The sequence below is a fragment of the Microtus oregoni genome, unplaced genomic scaffold (genome assembly GCF_018167655.1).
Source record: "Microtus oregoni isolate MIOR12 unplaced genomic scaffold, Mior012 000019F_ref0000042, whole genome shotgun sequence".
In the NCBI taxonomy this organism is placed as follows: Eukaryota; Metazoa; Chordata; class Mammalia; order Rodentia; family Cricetidae; genus Microtus; species Microtus oregoni.
This window is the reverse complement of record NW_024543078.1, coordinates 35,413,810-35,437,987: the sequence shown is the minus strand read 5'-3', so window position 1 is coordinate 35,437,987 and position 24,178 is coordinate 35,413,810. Positions and strand designations below refer to the sequence as shown.

Genomic DNA, 24,178 nt, shown 5'->3' with positions numbered 1-24,178 from the left:
GATGTCTGTGCAGTGCTTGGCACAATGTCAGCGCCACAGTAGGCACCTCAGAGCGGGAGTTATTGGTGCCATTGCGATTAGCCCGGCGTGTGGAAGCCCTTAACATGCTGCCCTGTATCTGGCTAACTTGGAGGTCTGAATACTCCTTGCAGCCTCTGCCACTTAACGAGATATAACCACATGATCAGCACAAGAAGTGGGCCCTGGCCCTGCTTTGTTGGGTGACTGGGACAAATAGTGGTAGCCGCTCCACTCCTGGCCACAAGCAAAGAGGATTCTGAGCTTTGTTTCTGCAGTCTGTGTAATTTAGAGCTTTCTGTGATCTCCCGAGGGCCTCTAAGCTCCAATTTCCTTTTCTTCTAAAGTCCCCAGCCCAGTCCCCACAGAGCTGACAGGTTCATTTTCCAGGCTGTCCTCGCAGCTGGCTGTCCTGAAGATGGGCTTCTATGTTCAACTATGTCCACTCCCAGCAGCAGGGGTAGGCCCATGCAGTGAGAGCAGCTGGGGACCAGAAACGAGGACTTGCGGCTGCAGGACAGTGCTGCGGGACTTGAAGCCGAAGTACTCTATAGCTGACATAGTGTCCCCTTCAGTGGAGCAAACACATACCCCTGTGGGGACCCAACACTGCTGCGGAAGAACAAAGGCCTCTCAGTTCTCTGAGCCCCCGAGTCTGCCTACAGCTTCAACACACATGGCCCACTTGGGAGAGGATATGGCCCCTGTGACTCACAGGCTTGGAGACAAGGTCACCTTTGTCCAGCCTTTCCCCTGCACGGGAAAAGCCTTTGACTGCAGGACAAAGGATGCAACTGGAGCCGCCCTGGTGATGGATCAGAGGCTGTGAGGATGTGGGACATGCCAGGTCAAGGTCAGGTGGCCCTAAACTCTATTCAGATGGGCTTGGGGGGTCTCTTCCTGTTGTCTCATAATCCAAAGAGGATTCTTTGGGCAGACCAGATGCACATTCTGGTCTCATTTATTACTATTATCCTGTTGCTGCCCAGTGCGTCTGAACTCTATCAGCAAGGCCGCCCATGTTCTCACCAACCATTTCCTGCCATTACAAATATATTCCCCATCACGGAAGGACAGCGGTGCTTGGCAAACAGAGGAAAGCTCAGAAAAAAGTCAGTTGTGGTGTGGTCACCACAAGGGTGGCAGAAATGTCCCCACTGGGGCAGAATCGGGGAGAGGGTACTGACTGGAGAAGCCTCTGGGAACACCTGTTGTGTTGGTCATGTGTCTTCTTGCCACGCCCCTCTGTGCTGTGATGTATCTGGGCTGGGAGCCTTTGCAGCTGAGTAAAAAACACCGTCTGACGGCAGACAAAGAGGGGACTACAATTTGCACAGCTGGCTGTGCGGATAATTCCGTCCAGAGCTGATTGTGGTAAAGGTTCCCAAATGGCTGTAGTGGTGGTCAGACATGGTGGGCACGTCTTAGGGGAAGCCGATATGACAGGGCTGGACTGGGCTCAGACGCTGACGAACAGCCCACATCTCAGATGGTGGTGGGATTCTTTGGCTGGCCTGGCCTGTACCCCCAAAAATCTGGCTGGGCCAAGGAGACTCGAGAGCTGGGCTCTCGAAGGAGCAGCAGGCGTCCACAGGCAGGCTGGCTTTGCTGCTTGTGGGAAACTCCCTCTTTAGTCCTCTCCCCTGCCTCGGTGTCTCAACATCCCCGCAGTTTCCTGGGCACCTCCTACACTTACCCAAGGATATTAGGGTATTAGCACGGAAGGAGCTCTTCAGACCAGAGCCATGCAGGGTCTCAGACCATCTGTCAAATGCCCAATAGTCCCGCCTTGATGGCCCACACTGCCATCAGAGGACTCGTGAGGGTTTTATCGCAGAGTGGCTCTTACTGCCCAGACACCAAGCTCCCAGACCTGTTTTCTTAACCCCTAGGTATATTCTAGAACAAAAGCAACAGCTACCATTTAACTAACGACGCACAGCAGACAATGACACATACAACCCACTGCACTGGACATAGAGGCCTCACGGTAAGAGGGGTTTAAACGTAACCTGAGCTCTCGGGCCAAGCATGTGCCCTGTCCTATGGGCAGAGTCAGCCTTTCCTGCTGGGGTGCAGGGTGGGGCTGACATCACTTGCCTGGATCTGTGTCCGCGGCTTCTCGTGTCAGTTTGCTCCTCACTCTAACCTGACTTCTCTGGACGTAAAGAGCAGCTCTTTCTAAGCAGGGAGCTGATGCTCTGGCCGGAGCTCTTCCAAGTCCTCCTGCTTTGCCCTTCTGGCCCCAGTGGAGGGACAGAATCCTGGTCACTGACTACAGCTCTGTGCTCCAGCTACAACCCACACTGCCTCACCAGACTTCTTTCCTTGTCGGCACAAGACGGACCATGGCAAAGGGTGGCTTTCTTAAGGAAAGGGTTGATAAGGGCATGGTAGTCCAGTTACTGGGGAGGCTGACACGGGAGGAACCTGGGCAGCACAGCAGAGAAAGACCTTATCTCACCCAAACCAACAAGAGAGAGAAATGGGGACAGACGGCAGAGAGAAGCACGGGTTATTCAGGGAGGCTGCCCAGTTCTTCCTGGGATAGTTACAGTCTCTCCATCGGGCATCTGTCATCTGGGTAATGGCTGCTTCCCAGTGGAAAAGAAGGTGGGTACACAGTGAGCAGGTTGAGGCTACCAGACAGCAGGTGGAGCTGATCTGGAGTCCCGGTCTTTGGAGCTCACCAGCTGTGCCACGGCTATGGTCAACCAATGACAAGACCATGAAACCCAGAAACCACCAGGAGAGCCGGCCAGGGCCTGACCTGGTGCCTGGGAGGGCGAAGAGTCCCAGCACTACACTCTTTGCTGTGGCCCGGCTCCTGGGATGCCCCATACAAATGACAGCCTAGGGCCCACCACTGTTTCTACAACAATGAGAATATTTATTTTCTTCAAACAGTAAAAATAACATTTTTCTCTCTTTTGTAAAAGTTAAGTACCATCACATTCCATTTTCTTAAATAACAAAATCCTAAAAATATATATTAAATTGTATACAGTGTGTCACACTTCATTTTACACTTTAAAATACACGATGCTTCTGTTCTATTCTCAACGTTGTATATTAAGAGCATATTTACAAATAAAGCCTTGTTGTCCAAAGTCAGATCCCTGCTGGAGGGAGAGTTTGGAAAGGGGAAGGTCTTGGTGCCATGAGGATGGCAGGGATTGCAGCTCCCTGTGTTGGCAAGAAAGGATCCCTTGTATACTTCCCTCTGACAGGGGAGAATCACCTCCTACTGTCCCTCTGCCCACTCAGCCTCAGCCAGCGTGCTCAGTTCCCACATGGCTCTGCTGGCCGACGCAGGTGGCCGGTGGGTCTGACAAGTCCCCCACCTCATACCACAGCAGCTAGGCTGAGAGTGGCCTGGGGGGAGGGTGAGGACAGAGGTTCCCAAGGCAGCACCCAAAGTGGACATCAAACTCCAAACAGGAGATTCCAACCCCCAGAGAAGTCCCAGAGAGAACCACGGAGGGCTGTGGAATGAGGAGCTGGCCTAGGAGGCCCAATGTGGGCCCTGCAGATAGGCCGGCAGAGTCGGAAGGCCATCTGCTTCTAAGTGCTCTTGAAGGTTAAGTGGGGACTGTCCCCATGCTGGCAGCAGCTGGGCAAGTCCTGCTGGTGTCAGGCCAGTGGCTGAGGAGGGTCAGGTGGGGTCCTGCCTGGGCTGACATTGGGACGTGGGCTGGCACCTGGCCCAGGCACATCCCATGGGCTGGCTCAGGGTCAGGACAGTGGTACCTGCCAGAGCTTTGATCTTTGAGAGCTTTTGGCTGAGGAATCTGGAGCAGGGGCTCACAGTTGGGGAAGTCAGAGGTCTGGTCACCTTGCCCACCCCAGGCAGCCTCAGTCCCATCCTGTGTGACGTGGGGAAGACACAGGCTTCTCCCTACTCTGTCTTTACTTTTCAAGCAGAGGGACCCATTGGGTCTACCTGTGCCTACACCTAAGGTCTCTGAGGGTCTCCGCAGTCTTTTGTGCTGCTCTTCTCCTCAGGCAATCTCCACCCACCTCGACTCAAACACCCCTCCCCCCAGCACACTCAGCTTCGGGCTGCCCACCTCTCCGTGTTTACCCCGACTGGTACACAAGCCGCTGACAGACTCACAGTGTGCTGTCATTGCTGGGGACCTGGCCCGGGCGATTCACAGCTTCCCACTGCCCCATGCTATAGTAAGGTGGGCTGTGTTTCCTGGGGCTGGTCCCCAAGAGGAAGTGCATACTGGGGTGCTGGGCTGTGCCCTTCCTGAGGACGGCAGTGAAGGGCAGCTGAGCTGTAGCTGCCACCACCGGGGCAGCTTCCTCCTTCCTGAGCCTGCGATGTGGAGAAGCAGGTGAGCGGTGGTGCCAGTGAGCAGAGCTAGACCAATGTCCCGGCCAGCTGAGCCTTCCCTGGTGATCTGTGACTAACACTTGCTTCCCGAGGCTCCCAAACACGCTGTGAACAGCCTGGCCTGGAACCTGCTCCTGTCACTCTATTTCCAGCGGTCCTTGTGCGTGGTGAGCCTGTCTTCAGACTGAGGCGCCTGCCGCTTTTCCAGATGACCCCCAGCAGCTCTGTACCCTGCAGGCCTCCCATGGGAGCTGGACAGCACCCCTGGCCCACTGTAGAGACACAGTTTCCTCCTCCAGTTGCCTCTCTACCCATCAGCTCTGGTCACTGCCTCTCCCTGAGGATGTTCCCCCATGGTCCCATATAGTCCTCCTACCTGGGAGCAGCCAGTTACTGACGGGCTGGCCAACCCTACAAGAGGCCTCAAAGGCAGCAGCTTAGAGACGCAGGAGAGGTAAGTAGTGCTCCAGGAGGGCACCCAGGAGATCAGAGGCCACAGCTCCAAAGCTCAAGTGCTGACAAGAGAGTGACCAGGGTCCCCTTCAGGGCACAGGTTGTTCCTCTCAGCTATTGCTGACCAAGGTCACTTCCAGACTGCAGGGCTTCTCCATCAGGGGTGGCCCTTCCTCTCACAATTGGCGGCCACTGTAACTGGGACTCTAAATCTTTCAGCCTCTCCTGGAAAGATCTCCAGTTCCCAGGCCCTGCCTTTTCCTTTTGCCAGCTTCTGTAGTCTGCCTCCCTATCTAAGGGACAGAGTGACGGGGCAAGACAAGAGCCCTTACCCTAACTACTCTGTCCCTCTGATAAGGGACAAAGACATAGCTCTTGGTAGTTGTGGTCTTCTTTTAAAATGGTAGACACCTCATGAAGGATCCACAGGACTCTGTCTCATCACAGGATGCTGCCCACAGGCTATGCTACAGTTTTTTTTCTCTTTCTCTTTTTGGCAGTATTGGCATTGACCTTAGGGACTCATGTATGCAAGGCAAGCTCTCTACCACTGAGCTACGGCCCCCACACTATGCTAAAGCCTTTAAACTCCTGGTTCTGAACTCGAAGTTAGCTGAGAGGACAGAGGGACAGGCTGAGTTCAGATTCCACAGACCTGTAAACTTCTCGGGGGCCAGGCCAGGTAAGTCTAGTACACAAGCAGTTTACTGTGTCGCCCCATGGACAAACAGGTGGATTATTTTGTGCTCAATCCCCAGGTTAGCCCTGTATGCCAGTAAGTATTGTTAAATACCCTCTAGAAAGAAGACATCTAGTGTGACCCTGTTCTCAGTCCCCTCAGACTAGATGAGGCACATCTTAGTCGGCATCAGAGAGAACGCTGCAGGCCTGGAACAGGGCACTGGGCCTCTGTGCACTCTGAGGTGCTAACAGCTAGAAGACCACATTTGGCAGGGAACCAGGCCAGCCTTCAAGAAGACCCGAGAATTTCTTCAGTCTGGCTCTGTTCCAAACTGTAAAGATCAGGGGAAACTGATCCATACACGGTCAAAATAGAAAATAAAAACGCATCACACATTAAACTACCCACCACCCAACAGTCGTCTAGAATCAGGTCCAGCTGTGTCCTGTCAACTCAGCCCCAGTCTTGGCAGAGCTGCAGGCCAGGGGCCGAGCTCCGAGTGTCCAGCCTAAGTGCATGTGATGGAGGAATCCAGCCACAGCGCCCCTGCAGCAGGACCCCGGCAACCTTCAGCTCAGGAGCAGCCTCCTGTCTCAGTGCGGTGTGGCTTCAGTCACTCACAAGGGGATTCCGGTCATCTTGTTGGTTCTGGCCCTTGAGCTTCTTCTTAAAGATGGAGATTGTAGTGGAAGGTTCATAGAAAATGGTCCAGATCTCCCCAGAAGCCCCTGATTGACGACAGTCCCTAAGGTCTCCCGAAGCAGGAACACGATGAGACCTGCCAAATGAAAATAATTTTTCAAGCAGATCTGAACAAAGCACTCAGATCATCACCTCAGGAGGCACCTGGATCTGTGAGGCACAGCCTTGGGAAGGACGCTGGCTGCCTTAAAGAGTCAAGATCAAGGCTGGGAAAGGCAGCAAGCGCCTTTAATCCCAGCTCAGGAAGAAGCAGGAGGCGGATCTCTGTGAGTTTGAGGCCAGCCTGGTCTACAGAGTTCCAGGACAGCCAGGGCTACACAGAGAAACTCTGTCTGGAAAAACAAAGAGTGAAGAATGAAATCTGGCCTGTGGGCATGGAGGCAGGCCGCACTCTCCTCATGGTAACGAGGGACTTTCTGTCAAAATAATTCAAAGCTGGAAAAGGCTGTTGGAGAGATTATGAATTAATTTTCAAATATTCTTCTTTTCTTCATCTTCTTCTTTCCCCACCCCATAAAACAATACTATCTACAAAGGCCACTTACCTAGAAGCCTGCCTATCTTAATCAGGTAAGGGGACATTCTTGGTGTGAAGCAGAGAGCCCCGACTTTACAGCCCTATTCCTAGCCCGCCCTTCTCTTCACCTCCTGACAGGCAGGGAAACTGTGGAAGGTTCCAAGGTTAAGAGGAGTGAGGTGTGTGCTTTAGGGATTCAGCCCTGCTATGAGACACTGGGTGCTGGAGCTAGTGTAGGGACACACAGACAGGATTTTCTAGAATGCAGATTATAACATTTAACACACCTAGTAGGTCCTTTGAAGAGAAGATTCTACATCAATGAGGTCAGCCTGTGCTGACACACCTAGTATTTACTCCTTTTCTTATTCACTAACAATGACATTGCAGTGGCCTAGATATTGTGAGCAGTGCAGAGGTGCAGTGGAGTCTACACTGTGTGAGGAGCAGTGCAGAGGTGCACTGGAGTCTACACTGTGTGAGGAGCAGTGCAGAGGTGCAGTGGAGTCTACAGTGTGTGAGGAGAGCAGTGCAGAGGTGCAGTGGGGTCTACACTGTGTGAGGAGAGCAGTGCAGAGGTGCACTGGAGTCTACACTGTGTGAGGAGAGCAGTGCAGAGGTGCAGTGGAGTCTACACTGTATGAGGAGAGCAGTGCAGAGGTGCAGTGGAGTCTACACTGTATGAGGAGAGCAGTGCAGAGGTGCAGTGGAGTCTACACTGTGTGAGGAGAGCAGTGCAGAGGTGCAGTGGAGTCTACACTGTGTGAGGAGCAGTGCAGAGGTGCAGTGGAGTCTACACTGTATGAGGAGAGCAGTGCAGAGGTGCAGTGGAGTCTACACTGTGTGAGGAGCAGTGCAGAGGTGCAGTGGAGTCTACACTGTGTGAGGAGCAGTGCAGAGGTGCAGTGGAGTCTACACTGTGTGAGGAGCAGTGCACAGGTGCAGTGGAGTCTACACTGTGTGAGGAGCAGTGCACAGGTGCAGTGGAGTCTACACTGTATGAGGAGAGCAATGCAGAGGTGCAGTGGAGTCTACACTGTGTGAGGAGCAGTGCAGAGGTGCACTGGAGTCTACACTGTGTGAGGAGCAGTGCAGAGGTGCAGTGGAGTCTACACTGTGTGAGGAGCAGTGCAGAGGTGCAGTGGAGTCTACACTGTATGAGGAGAGCAGTGCAGAGGTGCAGTGGGGTCTACACTGTATGAGGAGAGCAGTGCAGAGGTGCAGTGGAGTCTACACTGTATGAGGAGAGCAGTGCAGAGGTGCAGTGGAGTCTACACTGTGTGAGGAGAGCAGTGCAGAGGTGCAGTGGAGTCTACACTGTGCGAGGAGAGCAGTGCAGAGGTGCAGTGGAGTCTACACTGTGTGGGGAGCAGTGCAGAGGTGCAGTGGAGTCTACACTGTGTGGGGAGCAGTGCAGAGGTGCACTGGAGTCTACACTGTGTGAGGAGCAGTGCAGAGGTGCAGTGGAGTCTACACTGTGTGGGGAGCAGTGCAGAGGTGCACTAGAGTCTACACTGTGTGAGGAGCAGTGCAGAGGTGCAGTGGAGTCTACACTGTGTGAGGAGCAGTGCAGAGGTGCAGTGGAGTCTACACTGTGTGGGGAGCAGTGCAGAGGTGCAGTGGAGTCTACACTGTGTGGGGAGCAGTGCAGAGGTGCAGTGGAGTCTACACTGTGTGAGGAGCAGTGCAGAGGTGCAGTGGAGTCTACACTGTATGAGGAGAGCAGTGCAGAGGTGCAGTGGAGTCTACACTGTGTGAGGAGCAGTGCAGAGGTGCACTGGAGTCTACACTGTGTGAGGAGCAGTGCAGAGGTGCAGTGGAGTCTACACTGTGTGAGGAGCAGTGCAGAGGTGCAGTGGAGTCTACACTGTATGAGGAGAGCAGTGCAGAGGTGCAGTGGGGTCTACACTGTATGAGGAGAGCAGTGCAGAGGTGCAGTGGAGTCTACACTGTATGAGGAGAGCAGTGCAGAGGTGCAGTGGAGTCTACACTGTGTGAGGAGAGCAGTGCAGAGGTGCAGTGGAGTCTACACTGTGTGAGGAGAGCAGTGCAGAGGTGCAGTGGAGTCTACACTGTGTGGGGAGCAGTGCAGAGGTGCAGTGGAGTCTACACTGTGTGGGGAGCAGTGCAGAGGTGCACTGGAGTCTACACTGTGTGAGGAGCAGTGCAGAGGTGCAGTGGAATCTACACTGTGTGGGGAGCAGTGCAGAGGTGCAGTGGAGTCTACACTGTGTGGGGAGCAGTGCAGAGGTGCAGTGGAATCTACACTGTGTGGAGAGACATTAGTTGTGTTCAGTTCTACATCATTTTATAAAAGGGCATTGAGAAGACTCAAGATTTGACACCCACATTATGTTCTGAAACTAAATCTCAACAGATACCAAGACATTTCCCGGGGCTGGAGAGATGGCTCAGCGGTTAAGAGCATTGCCTGTTCTTCCAAAGGTCCTGAGTTCAATTCCCAGCAACCACATGGTGGCTCACAACCATCTGTAATGAGGTCTGGTGCCCTCTTCTGGCCTTCAGGCATACACAGAGAATATTGTATACATAATAAATAAATATTTAAAAAAAAAAGACATTTCCCCCACATTTCCCTCTTTCTCTCTGCATGCGCACATGTGTGTGTATCTGTGTGAACGGTGAGCTCAGCTGACAACAGTAAGGACATTATTTCTGCTACAGAAGTCCAGAGAGGAGAGAGTCAGGTCACTAGTGTGGCCACAGCTGGCCTCCATGTGTAAATGTTTGCAGCAGAGGGCAAAGGAGGCCAGGAAGGGTGGCTCTTACTAGAACTTGGAGTTCAGGAAGGCCTTTCAGTGGGAACCAGAGAAAAGATAACTGGAGTCTATAGAAAGCAAAGATTCGAAGCACACAAACAGCACTCTCCTGGAAGGCAGAGCACACAGGGAACAACTTCCTTTCTTCAGTTTTACTGGACTAAGTGATAAAGCCTTTATCCTTTAGTTAAAGAAATGAAGACAGGTTTTGCTTCTTGTTTTATTTGAGACAGTGTCCCTTTGTAGTCCAGGCTGGCCTGATATTGATTATGTAGAAAAAGATGGCCTCACACTTGTAGCAATATTGTGGTCTCTGCCCAGTGAGCACTGAGATCACAGGCATGAGCTACTGTACCTAGCAGAAATAGGGTCTCGATGAGTTGCTCACATTGGCCTCAGTCATAATGCTGCTTCAGCTTTCTAAGTAGCTATGATTACAGGTATCTGGCTTAAATAAATGTTCAAAAATAATGTTTAGGGTGATAGGTGTATTTACCGGCCATCTGGGGATAAGACAGAGTAGGGGCATACACAGGCCAACAGAGCCCCAGACACCAGCACAAACAGCACAGGGCATCAGTGCTGCTCTCGGCCTGGATCTAAGAAATTTTCCATAGCAAACAGCAATAAATGCAGAGGCCATGGCTGGTCAAATGCGGAGAACAAGAGATTGTTGACCCTTAAAATGGATACCATTAAGGTCAGGTAACACTATGGAAATAACAGGAGAGACAGGTGATATGAAGTGCTGTCTTATGGCTATGGCATGGCTTTGGCACTCAGGGAGTTGTGGCAGCCATGGCGGCACACACAGGGTCTGTGTAAGACTGAACTAAACGTTTAGTCATGGGCGAATGGCAGTGAGGGGTTTGGAGGTGAGGACGTCAGTGAGCTGCTCAGGCTCCAGTCCACGTGGGCAGCCCTGCCTGAGCCCAGTGGGATGGGGGCCTGGTAGGGGTAATGGGAGGAGGGGAGAGGAGAAGGGTGGGGTAGCTGTGAGCAGAGTGAATTCTATACATGTATGTGACTGCCAAAGAATAAATTAGTGCAGATTATTAAGCACTAACTGAAATGTTGAAATTCTCTTTGTAAGACTTCCTTAGTTTCTAGAGGCACTAAGAAAAATGGACAGTCCTAGGAAGCTTGACTTAAATGCAAACTTCTTTAAGGGAACAACACAAACACCCAAGCAGAACTGCTGTTTCCTCTGCCAGCATGGTTTCAACCCTTCCTGGAACTGAATCTACTGAACACAGAATCCCTCCACCTCAGTGTGATCTGTCCTGTTGTCTGTTTCTTTTGAGAGGAGGAGGAACGGTCTCCGCCTTGTGCTGCTGGGACTCAGGCTCTGGAGTCACGCTCAGTTCACAACTGTACCCAAAGGAAGAATGACAGAGGCAAGGGCTGCCGGGCCTCCCGCCCTCTCCTGTACTCACTTAAATGTGACGTGCAGAAGGATCTTGGCAACGACAGCTGTGACTGTGAGGATGAGGAGGGTTGCCAGGCCATACACGGTCCATCCTGCAAATGCAAAGAGAGCTCACCAGGTTTGTCTTTATTTTCCAAAGGAGACCGGCAGTGCTGGGGGCTCTGTCCACTCTGCAGGTGGGAGCAGCCAGCAAACCTGGCAGTGGGAGTAACCGGAGCTGGGCTGAGCATGGAACTTTCTTATGGCTTTGCCTTGTTCTGAAACTTCCTCTGTAAATTCCAAACACTGGACTTGGAGTCAAAGGGGGTGTGGTGAATCTGTCTGCCACCAGAACTCATCAGTCAGTCACCTAGAAGTCTTTGGGTCCCAATTCTCTGTCTGAGCAACGACAAGTGTGACCTATGAAACCCTGGAATCCAGTCAAATGGTGTGGGGGCTGGAGAGGCTTCCCTCCCTGACCTTCTACGGTGAGCTCCACAGAGGACAGGGAGAGTGTGAAGACCTCATGACTAAATGATAGATGGCCCCAGCTCATTCAGAGACCATGCCCTCGACAGGAAAGAGGGAAGGAGATCACGGCCCATGTCTCTCCTGCATGGCTTCTCTTCACAGCTCTTAGTGCTCCTGACCTTTGACAGTGTGTCTGGTTTTCTTCCTCCCACTGGCAACCAAAGGAAACATGCACAGTACTGTCCTAGCATTCTGTGTGCACTTCGCTCTGCAGAAGGGGAGGAATGTCTGGCCTGTGCTGCCCAAAGCTTAGAGACCAGCCTCATGTTTGTAGACAAAAAGGGCAGGGGTTTATCTAGTTCAGTGTATGGTCCAGCGTTTAGAACAGTGCATCGTATCACTGGAAGAATTCTGTGTCTTTTGGTCTTATTGTTTCTCTCCATTTTGGTGCATGTTCTATGGCTAGGCCAACCTCTAGCCTGTATGTACCTTCTGAATAAGCTCTACCCTGGGGCTCTAGAAAGATGCTCCCAGAATGGTGTCTTTTCTTATAATGATGAAGAAACCAGCATAGCTGTTAATCACAGGTGCCAAAGGCACACAGAGTCCATCTTTGGAAGGGACCTAAGTTGAGGAGAACTTTCTCTCAAAGGTCATGCAGACTAGAGGTTGCAGAGCCAATATCCCAACCTGTGTCTGAAGGAGAAGCACCCACAAGCGCCTTTGTTTCTGTAAGGGTTGAGGGAACTACCTTCTACTCTGTGGCTGCTGGCCCCAACTGATGGTGCCCAGGAATGGCTACCTGGGACAGTCTGCGGTGGGTGGCTGGGGCTGGTGGTGATGACATAGAGGACTTTGGAAGAGTGGGCAGCACTGACGCTGAGGTTGGCTTGTTCGGTGATCACCTCTGTCAGTGTCTGGTTGACTGGAGGCCTCTCCTGTGGTGGTTCTTCCTTGGTGGCTAGAAGATCAAAAGGATTAACCAGAGAAAGTCAAGGAAGACAGCAAGAAGGAGAACACTGCTCTAGTCGGGGTGAGGCCTTTTCTATTTTTCTTTCTCTGTATGCGAGAGAATGTTTTGCATGGGTGTGGGTGCACATGCATGTGGGTGCATGTGTGTGGGTGTATGCATGTGTGGGGTGCAAGTATGTGGACGCACATGCATGTGGCATGCATGTATGTGGGTCTCATATAGCCCAGGCTAGCCTCCAGCTATGTAGTTGAGGATGCCCCAAACTTTTAATTTTCCTGCCTCTACCACCCAAGAGCTGGCGTTACAGGTATGTGCCAGAAGTGCTGAATGAGGCCTGTTCTGATTCAAGTATACATGCGGTTTCCTCTTCTGGTCTCCCTGATAACAAAGTAGAACCTGTCAGGCTATGGCAGGTAGTGGCTATGCAGGGGCGGAAAGTAGAGACCACTGATTCTAGTCATGAGCTGGTCTCTCAGACACGGAACCACCTCTGTGCTCTGCAGTACCTCCTTGCTATGACTGACCCAATCCCACCTCCTCCATTAGTCTGCACCACTTACTCTAGCCCACTACCCTAACTTCTGTTGAGTTGTGCAGTTCAATACCTGTGCTTCTCAGGGGCTAGCAAAGGCTCATGTCTGCACATGTGTTCATAGCAGAGGGGAAGAGTGTACGTCTCTGAGAAAAGATGGCAAGAAAGTTTGTGGGACTGCCTGGGATGTTTAGAAGAAGCAGAATGGACGAACTGACCATTAGGAGCCTTTCACCTGCCATCCACCTCCTCTTATCTATCCATTTGCTTGTCTATAAAACTGCCACTAACACTACTAAACCAGACTAAAGAGAGGGCTCAATGGCCTGCTCTTTCAGAGGACCTGAGGTTGGTTCCCAGCACCCATGTAAGGCAGTTCACAGCTGCCTGACTATACCTTTAGCTCCTGGTGATCTGGTGCCCTCCTCTGGTCCCCAAAGCAACCCACATACCCGTGGCATACACTCACAAAGATATAAATAAAATCTAAAATAAACAAAAATATTAAAAGAGTGAAATTGAAATATAAACCAATTGTTCACTGGAAGGTGGGGAGCTGTGCACTGGAAAGTGGGGAACTGTGCACTGGAAAGTGGGGAGCTGTGCACTGGAAGGTGGGAAGTTGTGTACTGGAAGGTGGGGTGTTGTGTACTGGAAGGTGGGGTGTTGTGTACTGGAAGGTGGGGTGTTGTGTACTGGAAGGTGGGGAGTTGTGTACTGGAAGGTGGGGAGTTGTGCACTGGAAGATGGGGAGTTGTGTACTGGAAGGTGGGGAGTTGTGCACTGGAAGATGGGGAGTTGTGTACTGGAAGGTGGGGTGTTGTGTACTGGAAGATGGGGAGTTGTGCACTGGAAGATGGGGAGTTGTGTACTGGAAGGTGGGGTGTTGTGTACTGGAAGATGGGGAGTTGTGCACTGGAAGATGGGGAGTGTGTACTGGAAGGTGGGGTGTTGTACACTGGAAGATGGGGAGTTGTGTACTGGAAGGTGGGGTGTTGTGTACTGGAAGGTGGGGAGTTGTGCACTGGAAGATGGGGAGTTGTGTACTGGAAAGTGGGGAGCTGTGCACTGGATGGTGGGGATGAATCAGTGTTGAGATCATCTGCAGCTGAGTAAGTAGGTCCATGTCTGCCCCAAAAGAACCACTGTAGGCTTGAAAACCCTGGTAAGAAAGAGAAGGAAGGCACCTATGCTCCCAGAGACAAGGATGTCTTACCTTGGTATAAGACAGCAAATCCCTGGGCCTGATTGATGTGATCAGAGAAGAAATACAAAATGACAAAATCCAGAGAGACATTAAAGGACAAGGGCGGGTGGTTCCTTCCATTGAAGCGGACCAGGACACGGTGGGTGTAGCCGTCCAGCAGCTCCACCATGTCTGCAGAATCCCTGATATCAAATAAGGTGAAGTTGAAATGGATGTGAGAGGCTCCTGGGACCCGGATAGTCCAGTAGCAGACCCTCCCGGTGGCGTAGGTGTCTGGGAAGTCAGGAGAGTAGACCACGGCTGCCATGGCTGAGTAGTTCCCACCGCAGGCACCCACGAGAGCTGCAAAAGAGAAGACAGTGGGCCTGAGTCTCAGCCTTGGGCTCCTCTCTAATTCGGGCACAAATAAACTCCTAAGAAATGTGATCCTATTAGGGACATTGTTTCCAGCTACAAAACCAGACCATCTTGGGTTTTAGGATCAAATCACAAAAGGAATCACTTACACCCTGAACGAATGCCTGTGTAGACTATTTGGTTTCCCCCAGGAGACTGTACACTTAGTGCTCAGAAGAGCAGCCTACGCTCGGGTTTGGCTGGAGTCAGGCAGACTGGATTCAGGACCAGCAGAGCCATGTGATCCTAGGGGCTGCACCTCATTCCCAGGCCTCTCACTTGTGTTTCCAGTGTAGGGCCAGCACCTGCTCCTGTATCCTGTGACAGTGAGAGGACACGAGAGATAAAGTGCATGACGACACGGGGACCTCCTGGCAGAGGAGGGGCTTTGCAGACTGAAGTCCTCAAGGGAATGGCCTGCGTCTCCTCAGGGCTGCAGGACCTCAGAGGCGCAGTGCTCGCATGAGGGGGAACAAGTGCCTAGCATGTGTGGCCATGGTTGGATCCCCAGAAGCACCCAAGGGGAAGGAGGGGTGAGCCCAGATTCAGGAGGCTCTGTATCAGCTCTGCCTTCTCTGGACTTATTTTTGATTGACAAGTCTTTAGAAAGGTAATACGGCCACTTTCTGTCTCACCACGACCTTGGAGATGAAAGACTTCAGGAGGGAGTGCAGGAATAGGATTTAAAAGAGAGTTTATTTCTCAGTGCTGGGATGGGACCCAGGGCCATGAGCAGGCTCACCAGCACTCTTCCCCTGAGCTACATCTCCACAGGCGCTAGGCGAGTTCTTCTCTAGTTAGCACACAGAGAAGTAAAGAAAATACACTGCTTTGCTGGCCCTGGTGGTGGAGCCTGTAGTTCTAATGCGGAGGAGGCTGAGGGCAGGGTGGTCAGTTCAAGACCCTGTCTCAAAACACCAAACGCTGGCGAGAGCTTAGTGGTAGCGCCTCTGACTAGCGTGTGTGTCCCTGGGGTTGATCTGGGAAAACAAACAAAGCAAGCTTCTTTCTCATCCTAGGAATGAGAAAGCTCAAGATCAGAAGCCGAGGTCTCAGGAAATTTAATACTAACAAGTACAAATTGGGCCACAGAATTGAGCTCATCTGTGCCAGAGCACAGGAGAGAGGTGACCACCACAGAGCACGTGAGACAGCTGCAGTTCAAACTGTAGCAGGTTCCCAGGGGCCGCGTCAGCCTGACTTTTCCACTGAGGGCACCGGGAGCCTGAGATACTGTGGTGTTTGCCTTCACTAGCAAACTCTTCTGCACAGGCCTCCCAGCACTGGCAGGAGTGATCAGTGTCAAGCAGTCAGCCAGAGTTCCACTTGGTGGCACAGGAGTGTAGGAGGTGAAAGGTTGCTGCTAAGGGGCAAGCCTGGAACACCTCCTACTTCCCGGGCCCTCCTTTCAAAGGAGGCAAAAGCCCAGTTGTTGGGAGAGGGCAGTTAGTTCATTGTTCCCGGGGCCATCGGAGAGAGGCGGATGTGAAACATGTTTGAGCCTGGGGAGGGAGTAGACTACTTTCTTAGTAACAAGGTAAAGGCCCATTGCTTCTGGGAGATGGGGGATTGGCGAGCCACTGAAATCACCTTGATCCTGTGGCTAGTGGCATGCCCTAAGCTGAAGATAGGCAGGGGAACCAGCAACCCCCATGCCTTTCCACAAAGAGCACCAAGTAACAGACAATGGCCATCTCCTACAAGGGCAGGACACAAAAGACCCTGCTCAAAGCTGAATGTGGAACAGAATACTAAAAAACCACTACTTTACTGTAACCACAACTTCGGGGATCTGAGGGTGCCTGCATCAAAGGGAAAGACAGACAAACAGCCCAAACCTAGCTCAGCTACTGACAGACCCAGCCTAGTTCCCAAACTAAGCAGGCCGCCCAAGTATAAATGCTATTTACTTTAGCATCTACCATTCCACCCACAGTGTGTGGCATTAAACAGAATACCACAGCACACACATAAAAGCAAGACAACATGGGGGAAGATTCACTGTCAAGATAAAAAGCAATCCACGAACAAAATGCATGAGTGACCCAGATGTTGGAACTGTCAGTCACGGAGGCTGCAGGAATACAGTACAGCTTATAGTGAAAAGAAAGATGCACACTAGGACAGATGAGAAACCCAGGACAGGTGTGGACACAACAGGAAGAGTCGAGTGAACGAGGCATGTACTACAAGACTATAATTCTGGCACTTAGAAGACAGAGGCAGGAGGATTAGGAATTTCATGAAATTTGAGATCAGCCTTGCCTCAAAAACCCAAAGGAATCAAATGTTGGGACTGGAGAGATGGCTCAGCAGTTTTGAGTGCACACTGCTCATGCAAAGGACCCAAGTTAAGCTCTTAGCACCCATGTCAGATGGTTCACAACTGCCTGTAAATCCAGCTCCAGTGGACCTGAAGCCCTCTTTTGGCCTCCACTGGCACTGTTCTCTCTCTCTCTCTCTCTCCTTTCCTCTCTCTCTCTCTCTCTCTCTCTCTCTCACACACACACACACACACACACACAAACCTAAAAACAAAAGCCAACAACAACAACAACAACAAAAACCTAACAAGATGAGGCCAGTGGAGGAGACAGTACTTAGGAGACAGAGGCAGGCAGATCTCTGTGAGTTTGAGGTCAGTTTGGTCTACAGAGTGAATTCCAGGGCAGCCAAGGACAGCTAAGGCTACATAGAAAAGCCCTATCTTGAAAAACTACAAAACTAAACCAAAATAACAACAACAAAACCAAAACCCCACAAAAAAACAACAAAAACCAAACAAAAAACCCAGAGTCAAATGTAAATGCTAGAAAAGAAATTAAACAGCATCGGTGGTGAAGTATTCCTTGGATTTACCTGTACACAAAGCACAGCTGAGGAGAATTAATAAAGACACATCAGTAAAACATATTACCCAAAATGAAACAGAGAAGAAACAAAAGATCAGAGCATCTAACGTCTGCAGAGGGGGTTGGCAGTGCTAACACAGCAACCTGTTCTGTGTGAGCGCACACAGAAAACACATATTTCATACGAGATATTTGCACCAGGTTCTCTGGCCGTGCTTAGATCCAAGGGCAGCTGCTATCCTGCCAGACACCTGTAGTCACCTAACAAGACTCAGGACTGACTGCTCCTTCTTCCCTGTTATTATGTAGATCGCCTGGAAAGAGGTGTGGAATCCAGGTGCTGACTAAGTTGCAGGTACTCCTGGGTCCCCCAGAAAGAGAATATTAATGAGTTTCTACCTTGGTTTACCTGGGGGGAATAAAAGGTTTGAAGAATAAATGCGGGTAGATCTTCAGGAATGAATGAAGCCCGAGATGCCCTTCCGATATTGCTGTGTGGAACTGTGTCTCATTATTTCCCGCACCTCCGTATCAGTCCAGTTAGGGAAAAGTAGTTTTTATATTCGGGCTTCGGACCCCAACAAGCTTCCGTGGACCAAGAAAGAAAATCATCAGGGACACTGGGCATCACTGACCACAGACTTTAAAGCACAAAACTGGATCAGTTATACTATGATCTACTTATTTTGTTATTGTTAATAAAAGGAATCCTAGCTGCTACAAAGAATTAAAGCTGGCAAACTTGGGCTTACCTTGGCTCTGGTGCTTACTAACTGAGGTAACTCACGTTATTTGGGGGGTTTCTTTGTTTTGTTTGTTTGGGTTTTTTTGTTGTTTTGTTTTTGTTTTTTGAGATAAACTCCTATATATAGCTGAGGCAAGCTTTGAGGTAAACACTGTACAATGTCCAAGTTAGAATCTGCAAGATCTGCTATAACTGGGCTGGGCTGGACACTATACGATGAACTGTACCTTCTATGATCCCTGGTCTATCACCATATGAATGGTCTCTGCCTCATGGTCTGGCCACCATGAACTTAATTGTTCTGACATCCTTCCTTGCCATGACAGACAGAGCCCCCTGAAACCATGAGCTAGACTAAACACTTCCTCCTGGAAGCTGCTCCTGTCAGATATTTGGTTAATATGACGCAGAAGTAACTAACAAGAAACTGGTACTAGGAACGTTGGTGACTGTCTGGGGACCAGTTCACAGGAGGAGGGCAGAGGGTGGAGAAGCAAGCTGGAGGAGTCTCAGAGTGGTGTCCGTCTACTTAAGAGATTTCCGTGAACTCAGGAGCCAGAATATCAACAGAAGTGAGTGTGAGGCCTGCGAGGCTTCGGGTCACAACAAGGGCTCTCGTGAGCAGAACTGTGGTCTGTCCTGTGCATTCTTGCATAGATTTTGTCTATGTCCTGCTGTATCCTGAACACTTAAGTGAGGTTAAATTAAAAAGTAATGGAAAATAACTCAGCAGAAAAAAAATTGAAGATAGTACAGCATTCTGCTTGTAATATGGTTATTATGGGTGTCTGTTAGCTAGGTTTATCATGAGACTTCGGAGAAAAAAACACGGAGCAAAAATGAGAATTAAACAGTTTGGTCAGAAATGAGTATGTTTAAAGTCATAGACAAAGCAAATTAGAAAAAGAGGCCACAGTTGTCAAAGACAGGAATGCGCTTTGGACTGAGACAACAAAGTTCTCTGATGGCATTTCAGGGAGTGGCAAACTGTCACCCACCGAAGGCTCTGGGTGTACCTAGGAGGTTTTACAGGAGAGGGGCAGCCAAGGGCTGCTGGAGAAGTGGTTTCCGAGCTTATGTGCCCAGCACTTGGTAGCTGCAGCCACAGCCCAAGCAGGCCTGGGCACATCACAGGCTGTCGGCAGAGCTTACACTGTAACATGGTACTGGTTTCACCGGCATGCCAAAGGCAAGACCTACAGAGTCATGCTGGTTTCACTGACACCTCAGATGTTCTTCAGAAGCTTTCTCCCTTGTTTCTTGAGACAGGAGCTTGCCAAGTAGGCTAGGCTGGCTAGCCACTGAGTCCCAGGACTGACCTACCTCTGTCTCCTAGTGCTGTAATGACAAGCAGGTGTCATCATGCCCAGCTGAGCCATTGCCCCAGCCCTGCACAGGAGACTGAAGAAAGTCCCTGACAGATTATGCAAGAAGCTATGAGAGTAAAGCATAAATGTCAGTGGGGACCTTGGGACATGCCAGGAGCACAGAATGCCTGCTGAGAAGAGCAAAGAAAGAATGTACGTGTGTTTCGTGTGGCAGGGCCATGTGGGCAGGGTACCCAAGCCTGTTGGAGTCAACGCCATGACACATATCCAGATGGCAGAAACGGAGCACTAGGATTTAATATGCCTGGCTTTGAACTTTCTGTGGTCCACTCTTACTGCTTTCCTGCTCCTGCTGTTTGGAAATGAGGATGCTGACTCCTGCCACAGTATATTGGGAATGTGTGACTCCTTTTGGTGTCATAAGGATCAGGGTTCAAAGTTTGCCTATGTTTTGGAAGAGACTTTAGACATTTGAACAGAGTCGAGGTTGTTAAGACTTACAGTTGGGGGCTAGAGAGGTGGCTCAGTGGTTAAGAGCACTGGCTGTTCTTCTAGTGGACTTGAATTTAATTTCTAGCACCTATATGGCTTCTCATGACTATCTGGCCTCTGAGGACATCAGGCATGCATGTGGTGCACAGACAAACATACAGCAGAAGCACCCATAAGCAAAATAAAGAAATAATAAAGTCTCGGTTTCAAACAGACTGTGAAGACTTGTAAGTTGGACTGAGTGCATTTTGTACTAAGATGGCTATGAACTTGCGGATTCTCAGGTGACTGTTCCCACTTGAGTCTGAAATGTCTTTGCTTATTTCTCTGGTTGGGAAGTTATGGAATGAACTGTTTCCTCCACGCACCAAAGCCACTCCATCACTCCTCCTGCTGTTAACGCCCTGAAACCCTCGGAAGCCACGGGCCAGAAGAAATCCTTTCCTGCCATAAGTTGCTTCTCTTCTGTGTGTCAGTCACAGTTTCTGGAGCCTTGAGAGAGAGCATGGCCTGCGGACATCTTGACTGGGGGCTTCTATCTTTGAGAGAGAGCGAGTTCTATTGACTTAAGCCCCACAATTTGTGATCTTCATTGTAGCAGCTCTAGGAAACAAGTCTCGTGAAGGTTTTGTTCAAAGTGGAACTCCCTGCCTAGTCGAGATGTCACAAGTGCATGCCTGGTCCCTAGGCCATCAAAGACCTGCAGATGGACTGAAGAATCCTCAGTCAGTCTCTCTTCTGTGCCTTTTCTTTCTAGAGCGTTAACATCGGGTGCCTAGCTCTCATGAGGTCTCACTGAGTGTGTGTGGATTAGGACAGGGATAGGAGGACAGTGCTGGAAGGGTCTCTAGACTGTTAACATCGGGTGCCATAGCTCTCATGAGGTCTCAATGAGTGTGTGTGGATTAGGACAGGGATAGGAGGACAGTGCTGGAAAGGTCTCTAGACTGTTAACATCGGGTGCCTAGCTCTCATGAGGTCTCACTGAGTGTGTGTGGATTAGGACAGGGATAAGAGGACAGTGCTGGAAGGGTCAAGGCTCAGGATCCACCCTTCACTTGGTACAGCTTTGCCTCTTGCTGGTGCCTCACAAATGAGGTGGGACAGAGAAGTGGAGGCTCAGGCAAACACATGGACAGGGCTGGAAAAATGACTTGAAGTATTTGCAAAGTTATCTTCTCAGATACACACTGGTGAGGCCCAAAGCCCCAGTGCTTACAAACACAGAGGGGATGTTTTTACAAGAGCACATGAGAGCAGGTGCTCCATGAAAACGCAGGAATGCAGTCTATGGGCTAATCTGAGAGCCTCGTCTTTCTGCTTGTCAAAGTAGCCCCAAGATGGCCTGTGGGGATTACAGAGGCTCTGCACGCACAGATTAGCATCAGGGGAATCAGGAATGATAAGCACACTCAAAGGGAGGGATGACTAACCAGAAGGCTAGGAGGGAATGCAGTTCATAGCTTGGTGACCTCCCCCAAACCTTTATCATGAGCTTATCAATCTATAGAACCGATCTTTATGGAAGATGTCACATGTATTTAAAAAGAGTTTCGATATAGTCACATCTTAAGCTTTACTGTGTATATGGGACTGAGTGAATTATCACCAGGAAATTTTTCACCGAATTGTGCAGCTTAAATATGCCTAAAATAAACTACTTGGGGTCAGATGAAGTTTGAACCAACATTAGCTACTGAGTCATGCTGAACTTGTCCCCAAGAATCGTTACTCTGATGGCCATGGTGGTCTATGACCAGCAAAGACACTTGCAAATAGCCAAGCTCCTTAGAGCACTAGTCACAACTACAGCCGGACATGGTTGTCTTTCTAGAGGAGGTCACAGTCAGCCTTTCTGTGCGTCAGTCCCAAGAGCAGGGTAATGGTTGGCATCACATGACAGGTGTTTCGTGAGTACTGATGGGGAATGAATAAATAATGGAAAGGTAGTGGGCAGGCTTGCTGCCCCGGTCATGCCTTTGGCACCATACTCACTGTCAAAGAGGATAATCCTGCCGTCTCCACCACAGGGCTGCGTGTGGTCCCCAAAGCAGACACTATTGCACTCAGTGCTGGCTGCCTCCCCGTGCTTCCAGTAGTCAGGATTGTTCCCGCAGAAGCATGCGTAGCCCGACTCCATCCCAGCAAACTGCCACATGAGAAAAAGACTGTGAGGACTTCTAAGCTGGACCAAATGTCTTTTGCACTATGAGATGCGATGAACTTGGGGGTTCTGGGGTAAATGTTATCACTCGCTGTTGGGAATGTTACAGGGTGGTAGTGAGCAATCAGCCTCAGTTTCCTAGTCCACCCTTCCCCGTGACCTCTCCTTAGTTTTACTGCCTATTCTAAGCTCCACACCACTGTGTTCGCTGTCTGTGAGGATTCCTTTCTAATGTTCTCATCCCCACTGCATGGAACTAAATCTTTAAGGAGGACAACATTCCTTAAACGTGAAATACTCATGAAACAGCTAAACATTTTACTGACTGTTTACTATGTGCCAAGATTTTATTAAAAAATGTTTTAATCTTTCAGCTGGGCAGTGGTGGTGCACACCTTTAATCCTAGCACTCAGGAGGCAGAGACAGGCAGATCTCTGTGAGTTCAAGGCCAGCCTGGTCTACAAAGTGAGTTCCAGGACAGCCAGGGCTATTAGACAGTGAAACCCTGTCTCGAAAAACCAAAAACACAAAAAACAGAAACAAAAAAAATTAACCTTTACTTTTATATGTATGGGTGTTTTCCCTGTATGTCTGTCTGTGCACTACCTGTGCGCAGTGCCTGGAGAGGCCAGAGAGAGGACACTAGATTCCTGAGACTGGAGTTACAGATATTTCTGAACTGCAGTGTGGCTGCTGGGAATTAAACTCAGGTCCTTTGGAGCTTTAGTTATCTTTCCAGTCCTTAAGATTTATTTTTTTTATGTGTGTGTGAGTCTGCGTGTCCATCCATCTGTCCATCTGTGTATGGTGTGTCTGTGTGTTTCTATATACACAAGTGCAGGTGCCCACAGAGGCCAGGAGATGGTGTCAGATCTCCCAATGCTTGAGTTAGAGATGACTGTGAGGTATTGAACAGATTGGGTACCAAACTCCAGTCCTCTGCAAGAGCAGTATGTACTCGTAACCGCTAAGTTATTTCTCAGGCCCCTAAAACTCATTTAAGCCTCATTTACATTTGAATTTTCTTTTTAATATTAATACACTAATTGAGCACATAGTCCTGCAGGAGCCAATCCTCCAATACGGAACAAGCTCTGCCACACTGGGAGCCTTTTGGTCTTGCTTTATAGATCTTCCCACAGACCCTGCAACTATTAACCAAGTTTTTTTTTAATATTTATTTATTTATTATGTATACAATATTTTGTCTGTGTGTATTCCTGCAGGCCAGAAGAGGGCACCAGACTCCATTACAGATGGTTGTGAGCCACCATGTGGTTGCTGGGAATTGAACTCAGGACCTTTGGAAGAGCAGGCAATGCTCTTAACCACTGAGCCATCTCTCCAGCCCCCTATTATCCAAGTTTTTCTGCTAGTTTCATTTTGTCATTCTGAGAACATAAAATAGCCTAAACAACAACAACAACCCAGCTCAGCATTCCTGTGAAGCTCATTACATTGGAGTTTCTACCAGTTCACTCCTATAGTTCACCCTACACAGTTCTGTAACATGTGGAAACGGCACCACTCAGTCACCCAGTTCCAGGTTTCACTATGATGAATAGACTTCTGTGAGCATCTGTGTACAGATTCTTGTCCTGGGTAACAATTAGGGGTGAATTATTGGGTTTAACTTTTTTAAAGAAACTACCAACCTTTCCCAGGACACCTGAGTCAAGCTACATTACAATGCTGTGTGTGAGCTCTCACTGCTCTGGACCCTTGTCAGCACCTGCTACTGTAAGTATACTTGACTTCAGCCACTCTGGGGACTGTCTGTCTCATGGTGACTTTAATTTGTTGTAGTTTAATGACTAATGATGTATATAAGTTTATTTGCTCATTTGCCACTGGTCTGTCAGCTTTTGCCTATTCTAAAACCATGTTGCCTGGCATTTTACTATTGTGATCTTTATTTTTTACACGTTTTAGATCAAGCTCGACCCTGCCTGTAGGGAGTAGCCTCCCTTGGGCTGAGGCCCCAGATTTAGCAGAAGGAGAAAGTGAACTGAGCACCAGCACCTCACCCTCTGCTTCCTGACTGCTGTGCTGTAACAGCTGCCCCACGTTCCGATGCCGCCTCCAGGCGCAGCTGAACAGACCTTCCTCCCTAAG

The 24,178-nt window shown here is 49.9% G+C and overlaps 1 protein-coding gene across 2 annotated transcripts in view; it reads right to left on the bottom strand.

The window, feature by feature from the left end:
- Window positions 1-2,896: 2,896 nt before the first annotated feature.
- LOC121459911 (kremen protein 1) overlaps window positions 2,897-24,178 on the bottom strand; it is a 69,639-nt gene continuing 48,357 nt past the window's right edge. Inside the window, exons 5-9 of one of the 2 annotated variants that reach the window (XM_041670002.1) lie at window positions 21,894-22,047; window positions 14,095-14,427; window positions 12,125-12,334; window positions 10,931-11,015; window positions 2,897-6,273 (exon numbers count right to left, since the gene is read on the bottom strand). In XM_041670002.1, the coding sequence (XP_041525936.1) occupies window positions 6,105-6,273; window positions 10,931-11,015; window positions 12,125-12,334; window positions 14,095-14,427; window positions 21,894-22,047 (951 nt within the window). In that variant the 3' untranslated portion in view covers window positions 2,897-6,104. The remainder of the gene's footprint in view (window positions 6,274-10,930; window positions 11,016-12,124; window positions 12,335-14,094; window positions 14,428-21,893; window positions 22,048-24,178) is intronic. The other variant, XM_041670003.1, reaches the window with a different exon arrangement.